The 16,858-nt window shown below is 39.1% G+C and overlaps 1 protein-coding gene across 1 annotated transcript in view; it reads right to left on the bottom strand.

Moving 5' to 3' along the window:
• Positions 1 to 732: 732 nt before the first annotated feature.
• Positions 733 to 16,858, bottom strand: part of LOC118405614 (protein PTHB1-like) — a gene marked incomplete in the record, with an annotated part of 33,955 nt that continues 17,829 nt past the window's right edge. The window contains 7 exon segments of the mRNA XM_035805166.1: positions 733 to 987; positions 1,558 to 1,740; positions 13,566 to 13,718; positions 14,211 to 14,383; positions 14,894 to 14,989; positions 15,468 to 15,608; positions 16,231 to 16,325. Coding sequence (XP_035661059.1) covers positions 748 to 987; positions 1,558 to 1,740; positions 13,566 to 13,718; positions 14,211 to 14,383; positions 14,894 to 14,989; positions 15,468 to 15,608; positions 16,231 to 16,325 — 1,081 coding nt within the window.

Genomic DNA, 16,858 nt, shown 5'->3' on the forward strand with positions numbered 1-16,858 from the left:
GATTCTGATTCTGACAAGAAAAATAGTGTTTGAAATACAATTGATAACATCAGGCAAAGGACGAATTCGAAATTTTCCCTTTATCTTCCTAGTTTAATTACTACATGTATACAAAGTCCTGATATGTGATTTTCAAAATTTTTTAGGGCTAGTCAAACCTGTACTTAGTATAGGTGATTATCTAAACATAAAATATGACCATAATTCAATGTCTTTTAGTATTATCATAACTTTAAGTTAGTAAAACTTTGAGCTGATTTCATGAGTCCCAAGAACTGGATTGTGGTCACCTGTTTTTGGTGGTTCCTTAGATTACTTTTCCATTATTGTCATTGACACAAGCAGTAAGAATCCTGTCTAAAATGGATCCAGTCTAAAAGGTAAAGGTAAGTTCAATCGCCTTTTTAATGTTTAAGGCCATATTTAGGGACATGGATCCACTGTGTCCATGGCACAGTATATTGCAAGGTGGAGCCCATCCCTCTACTCCCACTACCTTTTACATCCCCAACCAGTATAGGTACCCATTTTTTCACCTGGGTGGAGAGAGGAAAATTTTTTGAAGTACCTTTCCCATGGGCACAACACAGTGGCATGTCAGAGGATTATAACCCAAGACCTTTGGGTCTGGGCCAAACAAACACCCTAACCATTATGCCAATACGGCACCACTAGATTCAGTCTACTATTTTCTTCAAGTCTAACTTTATAGGTTTAATTGTATTTCTACAACTACCACAATCTATTTCATGCATAAAACTTCAACTTTGACCCCTGACCTTTGACATCCAGACCTGGTACCCCCTCCATGGCCAGACTGCCACCCTTGCTCAGTCGGTCCACCAAGAGCGAAAGGTGCTTCTTCAGTTTCCCAGTGTCCTTTGCGATCCCCAGGGCGGGAGGGTTGGTGACGGAGTCTTTGGTACTCTTGGCGAGACAAGTCCGTAGGAGATGAGTGATGGCCGCATCAACGATTTCTTCCCAGCCCTGAAAAAACAGATTACAAACAGTAAACAATAACAACTGAGTTATCAAAACTCAACCAGAACTAGGGTGTTCAAAAGATTTGTCTTTTCCAATAGCCATTGTAGAGATATTATAAAGTCATTGTACATCATGTATATGTACAGTACCTAGGGACATCATATCCTTCATGACTGTAGATTTAGTAAGTCAAATCAAGTCAATGTTTTTTGAATAACAACTGTAACACATAGTAACCTCCTTGGTACAATGTAAGGCAAAGTGATGTACATAAAATATTGTATAAGACAACTGGCTATATAGCAACATACATCTACATGCATTGTTTCTATGTAACCAGTTTTAGATTCTAGGCTATAAAATATTCAAAGAAGACACTATGCACAATCATTGGGAGCAATAGCTTTTCATCTGATGACTTGCTACAATGTACAATTCTACTTACAGTAATCTACATGTCGTACAAACTACACATACTATGCTACACAATATTAACACAATGAGTGATGATTGACATGACAAATATGCAAAAAGGACCTATGAGAGTAAATAATGGGAAACGGAAAGTCTTACAATCTCCCCATCATCATCCACTTGCGGAGTCAGCGATGCCTCCAGCACGGCAAACTCTCGGTCCGCCATCCCGAAGCTCAGGCGGATCAGCATGTTCATCAGGCGCGTGGCAGCGCTCACCGCGTTTCCCGCCCGCCGTAACGACCTCGTGTTCTCCTCACAAGCCTCGCCAACAGCCAGGATCTGGGGAGAAAATACAGTTTGGTCAATGATTAATTCAAGTATTAAACTATTGGAAGCATGTGTAGCCCAGTGGTTTAATAGCGACCATGCATTCCCGACTGTTGTCAGTCGAGCTCACCCAACATTCATGCTACTGGAAAGGGTTGTATTCTTTAGGATTGGACGTCGTAGTCCACTGTTGATTGTGCCTGTCGAAAAGAGGGAATTTCTGCTTTACAGTGAACCTGTAAATACTGTACATGTCTTTCCAGTAACAACCAAGCGGAAGAATAGCTCTGCTGTGAGCTTTTTAGGGATCACTAGTAGCGGTCTATATTTGTGTGCTTGTGCAGGTTTCACTGTACTTTCATAGTACAGTGCTCTATTAACAGTTTAACAAAAAAGTTTTGTTTCAAATCACTAATGACTGACATTTAGATAATCCCTGAATGAAGGCAAACAACACAGAACATTTATTCCATATTTAGTCAAAACTGTATCCCTCTGAAACCCCTTCCCTGGTTAACCATTTGAAAATTTGATATAAGCCACCAATTTTTCAGTCGCTGCATTTGGTCACACATAACGTTACATACAAGACAATGTTACATACAAGACAATGCACAGTTTGTATGGCAAATTAATGACAGTCTGGTCACCTTTTCATCCTGTATTAACCAACGCATTATCTAACTGAGATAGGCTTTGTTCCCGTCCATTTCATGACCAAAAGCATCAACAGAGAATCATCTAGTAATCGGGCAGCGAATTATCTGCTGGCTTTCTTCTTGTGCAGTGGTTAGGAGCTACAGGAAACTACAGTGACCTCCAATTACCCTGTCGCTACAGATACAGCTGGGAAACAATGGCCGCTAACATGGAACGTTGCCTCGAGCGTGGCTCGGAGACGCAACAAACTTCAAAAGGCCTGTCTGCGACCAGTTAGTGGAGTAATCACATAAACATGTTTACAGACAAAAAACTGGGGACTGAGTTCATGATAATTATATGAAAACAAAAGTCCCATTTTTAAGATCGTACATTTGCTCTCGATTATATTTTGCAGGGATCATAGCCTAAGTGATTTATATTTTTAGGAAGTGCTGATTTTGGGAGTAATTAGGAGAAAGTCATGTATGCTAATTTGCAAGACAATTACAATACAAATTCATAATATTTTTCAAACAGTGAAATTTTTTTAGTATAATTATCTACTTTGCCTTATCAATGAATCCAACCCCTTTCTATGCTCACGACAAGAGAACAATATTGTTGACTGAAAATCCCAACTTTTAGACATCTACAGTACTCTGTACTCTACTGCCGAAAATGGCAGAATTGCATTAAGTTTAAATCGTATTACTTATTCTTATTCTTATTACTACAGCAAAAAGAGGCACTATTCGAACACATTGAACAACAAAATTGAAACCAAAGGTTGAACTATACTCTATGTAAACATCTCCATCCAGCTATGAAATTAACGTTAACTTCGACAATTTGAGGCTTCCACACAACAGCCGGATGTCGGACGGGCTGCTAGCACTATACAAAACGTACGCGAGATTAAATCAGGCTAACAACATCATCATTATCTTTTACGTGACCTCAAACTCCGGCAGAGAAAATGGTTTCCTGTCATAACAAGCATGATTAGACCTGAAGAAGAGTAAAGTTGGCACCACGTTCAACATCCTTGACCCCTCTCAGTATCTTCCACCAAAACTTAACAAGGGCTTCGGAAAAGGCCTAGGTGAAGAAAAGGCGGGAGTTCGACAGCACTTGATAAGAGACAGCGTAAAGCTATGGGATACTAGGATTTAATAGATAATTATATATGGACCACAAACTGTATACTTGAAGGATAACATGCCATTTTGCTTGCGTCATTGTACGTTACACCTACAGTCCAAACTGTGCAAGAAGACCACTCAGGGGATCAAGGAGACCTGGTCTATATGGACAGGTGGTCACTATCGACATGATTCTTAATGCCTTGAATGTGTCAATGCATAATAAATGTCATCTAAGAAGTCACCACAAAGTGGTCACGTTGGCCAGGTGGTCCTTAAGTAGAGGTGGTCACTTGTATAGGTTTGACTGTACAAAACTAATTTACAAGTATGTGCATTATACATTATATTAATACCTTTAAATTATTTGTATACAGTTTGTATGATTACAATGTCTCCACACAGGAAACAATACGTCTAAAAAGTAAAAGATACTAACTGTATAAACAACGATAAACACAGCTTTGTTTTGTCTCTCGCTGTCCTCCCCAGATATCATCACATCCTGTCCCTGATACGATAATAATGGTATTTTTTCATATCAGGCCACGCCGATAATGCGGGTTGCACGACACGTATGGCATGCTAAACAGACGTGTATATCATGGGATTGTCTGGTATTATATCAATTGTTGAAATATGACATACGCTACTAAACTATGTCTGTTATGTAGTATCTGCCTTGAGACCATTTTGCAATGTCCCTGTGGCACAATTGGTAGGGATATTCCACCATGTGGATAGAATCCCATAGATTGTGGGTGGGGCCCAACTCAAAAATATTTTGTGGGATTGCAATTTTGTCATTTTTGGATAGCGATGTAAAGCCTCATGTATGAGGGAGCAACAGATGAGCGAGCTACAGGCATTAGCCTCAAACGTATAAAAGAACGAAGCACACTTATTGAGGGGAGAAAGTGTGACCTGGTATACTTTGCTAAAAACAGCTGTAAGCAAAGGTGCATTATACATGTAGTTATTTACATTAGCCACTTCAAAAAGCATAAGTTAGTAACTTTAAAGTTACATTTTATTCTCCAATTGTTGCCAATGTGGAATTTTCCACCATGTGTTTCTGTTCCAAGTCTAGTGTCGTAACATTCCTAAATGTCTGGTAACTACAAAATGTATGCTGGAATTCATACCCCTAAACTACTGAACTTTTAGTTATACTACAAATATCATAATGAGTGTCAGAGAGGGCAAACCCACGCTTTGTTTCATACCCCAGGCATTTCCTCTACACTGCTTTCAAAAATGTTAAACTTGTATTTCTTTACACATAGTACCCCTGTATATGTCTGCAGTTTGGCAACGTCAATTTAATTTGTTGGGTCTCGGATTTTTCGGACAAAAAGATGGAATGACAGGGAAAAAAATTCGAAAAAATAATTAGCAAAAAGTCTGGGTTAAAGATGAGGGCTAAAACAAAACATTATTAAAGAATAATAACTTTTCAGGTTAAAAAAAAAAACTACTACTGTACAGTAAACTGTTTGTTGAAAATTATGAAAAATACAGTTTTTATATATAAATATATACTTATGTCTGTTAAAGTTAAAGTTGCCCGTACATCTGTGCAGATGCTTACGGGTGGCGCACATCTCCATTTTGAGTAGCCCTTGGGCCACACATGTGCAAGCCACTACAGCAGGGGGCTGGTCTGCTGGTAGAGATGTGTGATTAACTTCCATACTCTTCCTCATTAGTGCTGAGTGCTAAGCAGAGAAAGCAGCATGTACCATTTTTAAAGTCTTTGGCATGACTCTGTCGGGGATCAAACTCACGACCTACCGAATGCAAGGCGAACACTCTACCCACACGGCCATTGCACCGGCACACTTATGTCTGTCATGAAAGAAAATGTTTATTGCGATGATAAATGTACACATTGTAAGAACCTTATAAAGGCCAATTTACTGGACTGGAAAGTTTAATGACTTCAAAGTACATGTAATTTAATGGTGAAATAATAGAAACTTTAAGAGTGGTGATTCGTTTTAATTTGGAAACAGTTACTAAGGAACGGGCAATTCCGAGAACCAATCAATTAACTTGGTAACATAGTACTCATTCTGGCTTTATTGTAAAATGTTGATGTGCTTTGACAACAGTCTATGCTATTGACGACATCAGTGGGGTAGCGACAATTTATTTTCATGAAAATATTTGCTCAGTTCACGCACGTGAAAGCACAGTAAATTGCTATCAAAGGTTGCGCAAGTGTTTTAAAACCTTTGTATCTCTCTGGAATGTCAGCTGTTGTGGAGTTGATATGTCGATATCAAACGGTCGTTTGTGAGACGCCGCAGGTTGGCTATGTTATTTTTACCTCCATGAAAAATGGAGGTATTGTTTAGGGTATTAGTATATCTAATATTAGTATGTCTGTCTATCTGTCTGTGTGTTAGTGTTTCTGGACTTTTGTGGTCAGCATAACTTTAGAACCTCTCGATGGATTTTTATGATTTTTGAAACAAACGCATGACCTATCGATCTCGGGTTTACTAGCCTAGAAACTCCGCCAATTCATGCCACATAAAATATTTCTCTCTCAATCAAAAATAAGCCCCTCTGCCCCACCCCCTTCAGAGGATATCCGATCTTTTCTTCAGAAAGTCACATGACTAGACCCCCCCTCCAGGCATACTCCATCACTGTCAGAATATGGAGTCTACAGAACAAATGAGCAGAACAAAGGGACCTATTAAACACCCTGATGGGAGAGGGTGATACCTCAGGCCTCACTGGCTAGCACAGACACTTAGTCTCAGTCTAAAGCTGGTATCTCACTGCACTTGGGGCACCGGTGCGGCACTGCAGGGTCCGAAAGATACTCAGTGAACTTCAGAGATAAACAACAAATTTTCTTACTTTTTTTTGTATTTTGTTGTCTTTATTACACAATAACTAAATCATAATAAACTGGCAAAAATAAAACAACAGTGCCGCAGTGAACAAACTCCTCGGTGCTACATCCATGCTACAAGTGCAATGAGATACTACTTTACACTAAGTTACAGGGAAAAAGTAAAGGTAGCCCCATAGCCTTTTTATCGCCATAGGGGAAGTGGGAGCATTTGTTATCCACTGTGTCTAGGGTACAGTGTTGGAAGGTGGAGCCCATCCCTCTCTTTCTACCACAGTTTTACCTCCTCAACCAAAGTCAAGAACCCATTTTACACCTGGGTGGAGTGAGAAAAGTCTTGTCTTTTCTAAATGCACAAGATAGATAGCATGACAGGATATGAACCTAGAACCTCTGGCTTCTGGGCCAAACACCCTCCAGTTTCGACACATGATTCCAACTCATGAACCTGTTAGAATACACAAATTCAGACCCGCAAGATTCGTGTCATGTCACCAATCTTGTGCCCTTGGGAAAGGCCTTTTACACAACCTTCCTCAATTCACTCGGGTGGAAATGAGTACCTAGCCACGGTTAAGGACATCCATGGAATAGGTTTCTGTGTTTGGAGAGAATGCACATACACGTTTAAGAACCCACCGCACCTTTCAAAAAAGAGTAGGGGCAAGCCTCAATCAGTCAATATACGATGGTTCAACTTCAAATCCTTCTGTCATGGAGTTGGTGATTCACTACAAATCACCCAGATGGAGACCTGGCGAACCTCCGTCTCGTATCAGCCACATGGTGATTTATATCATTCCCACAGACAAGATGGCGCATCCCCGTCTTATATCAGGTAAAGGATATGTCCCCCCACCCCCCAAGGGGCGGTATAACCCCAACGGTGTGTAAGCACGTCGACTGATAACCAGTGTAATATCAAAATACAAGACTTAGTCGTACAAAACCCTTTTGGTAATGTCTCTGTTCACAATCTCTTGTATACCAAACACGGAGGTGTCGACAGAAGGTGTCAAGACTGGCAGCCTACATCTCAAGAACCAGCATTCCTCATTTCCAGCTAGGCCAATTAGTAGAAAATGCTACGCCTTGCATGCCAAAAATTTGGCCAGCCAGAAACATTAGTTCAAAAGGGCACTACCTAAAGCAGGTATCTCACTTACTCGTGCCAAATCATAGCGACAATATTGCGAATTTTCCCCCAATATTATGCGGTCAAACTAAGTCTGCAACGCACAGAGAAAAATACACACAGTACATGACCTCTACAAACAAAATGGCTGCAACAAGAATCGCATATCCTCAGTTTTCTTCTTCTTTTCTTTTGTCTAAAAAAATTGTAACTTAACTAAATTGGAAATTCCAGTGTAGCCACTGGATTAAACACCAATGTACAATTCATCAAAAAAATTTGAGGTGATAACGCCTGTTTGCAAAAAGTTTGCATCTTGTTCGAGCCTACTTGCGATATTTTTGTCAATTGCGATTTTTAAATCATTTGCCAGTTCAGGCAACAAATTGGCGACGTGTTGGCGACTGTTATTGAATGTCTTTCGCAGTCGCCAACACACGGCTCGGCTCAGTACGCTACTCGCTTAAGGTTTCAATCACGATGTAGAAACTGGTTAACACTCACCAATCGTGTGCGGATATTTGGGGTCTGCCAGAAATATAACGCAAAACAATTCCACCAATGTGGTCAATTAAGTCCCGATTACTACCAAATCCAACCACCTGCTCTCGTGTATCAGTTTCAACTGTTGGAGTTGAAAGTAGTTTTCCACTTAGGTAAGCTCGGTAAGCTGTCAAGTTCAGGGGAGCCAAAAGGTGTCAAAATTTAAAACACCAAAGTAAAGATTTTTGAAACGTTTTGCTGGTAATGTACGTATGATTAAGGGTAAATGACCCACCCTGAGGTGTACATGTCATGTATATACACATGTACGACGAAAGCGGTCCTCGTCGACTCGACGGACGAACAACAGTGTCATAACACCCGGTCTTTTGCCATATAGCCACTGAGTAAAACCAACGAGTGAGCAGAGCGAATGAGGTGGTCTGATATCTATGTTTACTCGGTAAATTGTTACACTTTCACGTCTACTGTAGGTATCAAATGTATTGATAAGGGTAAAGAGTATATGAATGAAAATACAATTTGTTATGGAAACTGATATAAAAATCTGACTTCAGATTATTTAACATCTGTTTCATTTCAAATGTATTGATAAGGGTAAAGAGTATATGAATGAAAATACAATTTGTTATGGAAACTGATATAAAAATCTGACTTCAGATTATTTAACATCTGTTTCATTTCATTTCACACAGGTTTCTTCATATCACCAAAATATTGGAAGAATTCCATAATAAGGTAACTGAAAATAATGGCACATCATTTTAGTACTTTGGTCTGTATTTCGATATTAGTCATATTTCAGGTATGTCATATTTTGACACTCAGTATCACCCAACTATTGGAAAAATTTCATAACAAGGTCGAAAAATTAAAGGCACATTTTAATACTGCCTCTTGGTATTAGTCATAATGTTTCTATCAGAGTCATAGTCATATTTGAGCCATTTCATATTTTGACACTTGATCTTTTCCATGACTAAACTGTCGGAAGAATTTCATAGTAAAAGTAACATTATCCTTCTACTAATATTTTGATTTCTTGTCTTTGTTATACTTTAGGTATGTAGTATCTTGACACATATCGTCTATCTGTACCAGGCATGCCTGTCACCCCAAATCCACATAATCAACACTTAATACCCAGATAGGGAAAGAAAACAATAGAAACTATTTCCCAATTATTGCAACACCCAGGGCGGTACTCCTTTGATCTAATTCATTAAAAAGAAAGTTTTCACTCATATATTTTTGCATTGGTCACATTCAAGATTCTTTTCCTTTATATGCATATGATCTGAAACAAAATATTTCGTTGACAATTTTTCACAACTCTTCATGATCAAATATTTTACCGGATTTATACGAAAGTACGGTAAGAATTAGGTGTAAAATGGAAACAGAGTGTTTGCAGGTGGCGCATATGTGTAAGATCCGTGTACATTTCAACAAAGATTACGGGAAGCTTGTATATGTCAGATTAAACGTATTACTATGACAGAGGCATTTGTCAAAACATTTGTACCATATGTCAATATTGCAAAGTACTCGACTACATGTACATTGTAGGGCAGGGAACATGTCAGCATATCTTTGTGTCCATCAAAAGGTAATTCTATTGTTCATGCTTGTACATGTAGTGTCCCTATGACACAAATTGTAAGTGGTTTTGATTCCCTTGCAAACGGTAGAAACCAATACACAGAATTTGTTTGTTTGTATTTATTTGTTTGTTTGTATTGCATACCCAGTAAACAATAACATAGAATTACCAGGTTGGTACTGAAGAGTACAAGCTGCATATCTTGACACATGTATCTGATCCACTCACATTGGAAAGAACCCCTAGTCTTATTGATAAGTGTGGTGGGTTCTTTAACATGCTCAATGTGTGGACCTCTAGCTGAAACTGAGTGAAGTGAGGAAAGTTGTATAAAGTGCATTTCTTAAGAGTACAATGTCAGTGGACACACTGTTTTATATTGACCAGAATTCTTGTGTTCAAAATTTGTTTTTCTCTAGAACTATCATAGAGTAAAACTTGTGTCATCAAGTACTGTAGGAGCATCCTCACTAGATAGCCTCAAACGATGTTTAAAGTTAGAAATTGTGCAAAACTAAGGTGCGACAAGTCGTTCAGTGTGCTATGACTTTAGGTGTGCTGCCATCCTTGCAAAGCTTGCGTGTTAGTACTGTTACACTGACGGGTGGTTATACCGGCTGTATGGATACTGATATAGACCAGACAACACTTGCAACATCCAGACAAGACGAGTTTTGTTGGGAAGAGTCCCCCAGTTTAGACAGTGAAGGATTGTGCCCAGTTATGTGGAAAGTCCCCCTTGTTTTCCGCTTGGCGGTCGGGACAAAAGCCACAAAGCCCGACCATTATCTGTAATCAACTCTTCCCTCCCGCTCTCTCATTTCGCTCTTTACGGAACAATGGCGGACTACCGGGGACAATGGGGGCTTGGGGGGCTCAATCCTTGGTCTTAGGGGATGGAAGGAAATCATTAACGGTGTCCCACCTATAGCCTAACCTTTTCTACTGGTATACATCTTTGAACACATAATACAAGCGTCATTATATTGTATATCAACTTTTCAGTTAAAACACAAACTTGAAGGAGTTTTAAAGTAAGATTTTCAATAATAGCATTACAATTACTTTGTAACTGATAATAGGACCAGTTCGACAGTTATCCATCAATCAGTTGATAATTAATTATACGCTACTCACACTTCCTCAAATTGGTAGAGATTGAACAAACTATTTTGGTTTGGGAATTATCATGAAATTCATTCGTCAATAACGCAGTTTTTATACAGCATCTTTATTGCTGATTTTGATAAAGTCATAAACATAAACTTTGATAAGGCCTGATTTGTAGTGAGTTTCAAAATTGAGTTAAGAAAACACTTTTTGTACCTCTTTTTTCTGATCTTACAACCTATAACTTTTCTCCTAAATAATCTTGAATGCGAAAGAAGTATCATACATAACAGAAATATATCAGTTTTGACCAGTCTCTGAGCTACACCTAAACTAAGATGTGGAAGTCTTAAATCTAAATAATTGGGCTGGGAAAAAGGTACGGAACCTTTCTCGTGATCCCGTTCTCAGCAACAGAACAAGCAAATATTTCCGCTTTTGTTGAAGTAATTCCGCTGATGCGATTAATCTAACCACGGATTAGCCCATAAGACTGTGTGTTTTGGGGCTTTACGTTTGCTTGCGTGGTGACCAATTATCTCGCGATACATCTCGGACGTGTAAGAATGTACGCCGTTCCCGCGAATTAATGGAAACGATTCCTATCGTCATCCCACCCACAGTTATAATCCTCGCATTTTTTCCTTTGACGATGCAAAGGTCAAAAGAACGGAAAGATTTCTTCTGAATTATATGTTTGGCCAGAAAATTGATGGTATTTTGAAATAAAGTTGAAGTAGACATGGTGATACAAAAATTACCCATGCGAGCTTGCTGGCACAAAATGTAGGCTGTCTCTAAGACCCGTCCCTCCATCCCAGGATGCAAATTTGCTTGTTGGGGGCAGGACAAAAATTCACACCATCCATTAAAAAAAAAATGAACTTCATGACATGGAATAAGCTTTAGAAGCTTAAAACAACACATTTAACAACAAAAACTACCAACAAATCAATCCTAACTGACAAGAAAAGAGAAAAAAATTTAAAACTTGAGACAGCACTGACAATTATAACACACAGAATGCCGCACAGTGCCTTTTTGAAACAAATTTTCAGAGCTATTCAGGGATAAACAAGTCCACTAGCCCTATTGTCCAGGGCAAGTGAAAGTGCTGTTCGGGCAAGTGCATGTCCTACCCCACTTGTCCGATCGGGCAAGTAAGATTTTTCTATTGATTTTAGTGCAATTTTGATATACTTGTTACTTTTTACAGTCATGACATCAAGCAATTGTCTACAGAGAATTCCACTGCTGGAAGTGAAAATGCATATACTAGTAACAGTGACATTTGAATTTTGGGCAAGTGAAAAATTGGTTCGGGCACGTACATTTTTTATGTGCTTGCCCGATAGGACAAGTGGATTTTAGAAAACTTGTTCAACCCTGGCTATTTCAAAACCTACTCAGAAACATTATACCTTTTATCATCAAACTCAAAGCATATCATGGTGCTGCAATAAAGACCTGGTGTACGAAGGGTCATCAAAGTGTAGGGGGGAGGGGGGATTCAATTAGAGCCAGGGGCTAAAGAACTGCACTTGGGGCAACGTATCAATTAAAAAACAGCTATCACACTGTACTACAATCCCTGATTAAAAACATACCCACCACTGTAGAAATAAGATTGAGGGTATAAGTATACAGTCTAAGCTAAGGCCTAGGAAAATTAACATTTTTGATTATGGTTCTGAAAAAATAGGGTTTGTAGGTAAGTATTCTCTTCTCTTTATCTATATTTTAGATTTCCTTTTTCTAGATTTCAGCCAAACCAGTGCCTCAAATATTTACAATGATTTTCTTTAATTTTTTTTAAATTTCAGCCAAAGTCATTCAACAAAAACTCAAAATTTAATGCAAATTTAAAGGAAACTGGTATTCTCAACGATATACCCAATGCAAAAGCCCAATTTTGTTTTGTAGCATAAATGATAACATAATGACATTGTAAAAGGAGTCTACAACAATTTCGTCTATCAGTTGGTTGAAGAAAGAGACAAGATTACGGATAGCGCTCGATTCCCATTTCGTATGGCTTTTGTTAGGGTCATACACAGGAAGTAGAAACAGGATACTTTGATCCATAGGCCTAACAGTATGGCACAATACAGTAACAGTGTATCATGTAACAGTATAGCTCACCTGTTAGTTCCTATAATATCTGTGAGAAGAAATCGACTCGGAGGCCCGAACTGTAACTCCGGTACCCAGTAATACCATTCTCACGCCCCGAGAGGTTGCAGGTAATAAGTTTGCTGTGTCTAGACTCTGACACAAATTACCTTTTGACTAATAGTCTGCCTGTTCCTATTGCAGGAGTGATACCTCTGTGGGTAACCACATGGGTTTCAGAGTTGGCTGTGGCTTACCATATGGATTTGGAGGTAAAGACATAGTAATATTACCATTGGATATCCCTTTTGCACTATGAATTAAAACAATGCAGCAGTGCAGCAAGAAGTGGTCGTCCGTCCAATCATTACAACAAGGGCCTAGTCCATTGGTTGTAGCTTGTATAATTTGACCCACCCAACGTCTCATTTGTATATACAGGAAAAAGAAGTAAGGACAATTTTTGAGTGGAGTGAGGAAAGTTGTGTAATATGCCTTCCCCAAGGGCACAACATTGAACCAGTCAAGGGATCCAAACCCAGGACGTCTGGATTTTGAGTCTAACACCCTGCCAATCATGAATGTCGTACAAATTGGGCTGTATTGTGACTGAAATTGAAAAGATTGCTGTAGATCTGTCAACGGCAAAATAACGAAACAATGGTTTGATGAATGTAACTCTGCCTTATAAATGACAAACCTACAGCACAAAGGCCTTACCTGTCTAAAAGTGCCCTCTAGCAGTGCATCGAGGTTCTGCAGGGGAGCTGGTGTCTTGTCCTTGAATCTGGTGAGCAGTCTTCTCTGTATGGAGCGGAACTGGGAGGCTCTCTGCTGCAGGACTTTCTTCAGATGTTCTGTCTGAGAACGCAGCTAAAAAAGACAAAGGAAAATGATATCAATGATTCTTTCTTCTGTGTCATAATCAATTATCTTGTATTCTTTTAAGGTAAACGTATGGTATACGTATTTCAGTGTTATTGCCAGACCTTTTCAGCATAGGCAGTCCCTATGCTGTGATTTGGATTCACCATGCTGTGATTTGGATTCGCTATGCTGTGATTTGAGACCCTATGCTGTGATTTGGGTCCATACGCTGTGATTTGGGCCTTCATGCTGTGATTTGGGCCCCTATCCTGTGCTTCAACCAGCAAAGGGACTTTCTGTTTTGTTTTTTGTTGTAACAAACTTTAAGGTTAAAAAAAACAGGCTCTAAAAACTGCTGGCTTTATTTCACTAAATTTGGGCCCTCAAAATGCAGGAAATAGTTTTTCTGGGGGTTTAATATAGATTGATAAATTTTCAGAATAGAGGAAATTGACGCATGTGCAAATCCAATACACACATAATCAAGTATTGAATTACCTCAAAATGTGAATCAATGATTTGAAAGTACTCCTGTAGAGGCAGCCCTCCCACAAAGGAACATCTGAAGTCGCCGGAGCCTCGCCGCTTGTGGTGTCTGGTTAACCGATCAACCAGCTCCTTAACTACCAACCATAACGCATCGAACTGGTCACACTGCACACGATACTTCTCTGTAACGAAAGCAAAGGCAGATAACAAATGAATGAATGAAGATCTTTATTGCACACTTTTGCCATAATGGGCCAAGTTAATACAAATAATATACAAGGGGTGATCAATAAGTTTGCGGCCTCACTCAGAAATAAGATACACCACCCAAATTTCTGGGATCAAATATTTTGGGTCATTACTTGGGCTTCTACTTGAATCACATATTATAGGCTTCCATGGAAAAATTTGGACATGTTTTGTGTGCACCAAGTTGCTGTTGTAAAAATTCGATTTAACAAAGTCGGATGTTGTTGTAATGTTTGAGTAAGGGACACCAAATTTCTCAACTTCTGGTTCATTTGCAATTGAAATTTGTTCCTTTTCTTAGGTGGGTATGACATACATGTGTATACAAAATTAAAACAATACAACATGGTGTATTCTACCATGGATCAAAGCCCTCTAGCCTTCCGGCGATCATATCTGTGATAGGGTTTCTACAGTTAACGTTCAGCCAGGCATGTACTTACGAGAAGTCTTAGATGCCAGTACAGTGATGACAGGACCTCCGATCAGCTCAAACCCCAGCGCATACCCACTGCTGCCCTCATAGTCACCGGATAGGTCTGAAAAATTTCAAATAGTAAAAAAAGTGAAAAATAGATATCAATAATATCAAAATAAAAGTTTGCACGATTTTGTTTCCTACAAATGTACATGTACAATCTGTATCAAATAAGTTATGTGCCATTATTTTGTGCAAGTCATGGTTTGAAATATTCTTTAAAAATATGATGAACATATACCATTTGAAAGTACTGTTTGTATGTACAGTAGAAGCCAGTTAATTCCACAATGGATTAACACACACTTCTGTTGATTGCATGGAATCCCCAAATCACAAACCGGTGCGATCCAGCTGGATAACTTCGCATTATTGCACCACCCAGTTAATTGCATGAAATACGCTGGCAAATGGGGTGTGCAATTAAACAGCTTCTACTATATCATTTGTTTCATACATTATATAATCTGCAAAAGATAGGTTAAGTGCAGTATTTTATGGTTATGGTTATGGTTATTCCTACGTTATGAAAAACATACCTGGAAAGAGTTCATTCAGATTGACGGGTGGCTTGTTGGTATCTATGGTAACCTTGCAGACGGCGTTCTTGACAGGTACGCACGGCCGACACACCAGCGACAATGGGAACGATACCGTGGCTTGTACTGTACGCGGTGCGCCTGGAAACAAAAGAAGATGGTGAAAACTTTGTTGTGAAATCCTGAATCTATGTCCTAGAGAACTTGTCCATTCAAAAGTGACCCCTAGCACTCAGTAGCAGTACTACAACAATACAAAGGATAGTGAACACTTAGCTAGTAACAGATCAATAACTGTCCCTTGAATGGTTGTTGTCATTTTAGCACGGGAGCCACAGGCATCAAATGAAACCTCTGCACATAAAAGAACCCAACACAATCATTAAGAAGAGTAGGGGTGACAAAGTGTGCTTGGTTTAATTCTTGAGTACATTCAACAAACAAATGCCTTCTCACCCATAACATGATGGCCTGAGCAAAATCAGGAAAGGTATCAAAACGGGAAGTTTTGCTGCATTTCCATAGAAAGCAGCTAGGGGATCCATTATCAAACATGACCTCTGTTTTCCTGAATCCTACTCACCTACCAAATACCCTCAAGACCCATTAACAGCTACTCTAGTTATGATGTCCACTAATAGACAGACACAGACAAGCAACAATGGAAACATAACCTTCTAACAAAGGTGAATATTGTAGGAGAGAACCTGCCAATTCAAAAGAGCCCCCTAGCAGTTTTATGACACACTGCAGGCTACCTTACCTGTAGGAATGTTGTAGGAGGCTGACACCTCTCCTGTGAGAGAAGCGGGTGGGTAGGTTCCTTGTAGGTAAAATGACACAGGAACAACAGGAGGACTGGACGGGTCTAAAACAGAAAAAAGAACAGAATTAGAAATGGTAGAGAATGGTCCTAATTAGCTAGTTTAGTAAAACGTTATTTATCCTTATGTTTTAGAATGGCAAAGGTATGTTTAGGCCACGCCAAAAAGTAGTTACTCAAGCAACTGGATATGGTTTTAGAAACGGTCAGACGTATTGGATAGAATCCAATATCCTTCGTCAGTGACACTCCAGTTGCTTGAGTAACTACTTTTTGGCATATCTTATTACATGGATGTCTAACCTACATCGACGTATATTTAGGCCACTTCACAGATAAATCTTAGAGCATCTTTAGTAGTAAAAAAACTAGTTTCTTACAATTGTTACAAACTACTTGTTGGATAAAACTTGCCCTAGTTTGTACCTGTTCTTGCTAAAAAGGTGAGCTCATCTGTTTTAGCATGCAAACAGAATCTACTATTATCATATGATGGCACTGTAGTGCTGACTTTGACTACACGTGAACCGGTTCTGATCAACCTTAAATGGTCATTGACCAATACCTT

The sequence above is a fragment of the Branchiostoma floridae genome, chromosome 18 (genome assembly GCF_000003815.2).
Source record: "Branchiostoma floridae strain S238N-H82 chromosome 18, Bfl_VNyyK, whole genome shotgun sequence".
Lineage (NCBI taxonomy): Eukaryota > Metazoa > Chordata > Leptocardii > Amphioxiformes > Branchiostomatidae > Branchiostoma > Branchiostoma floridae.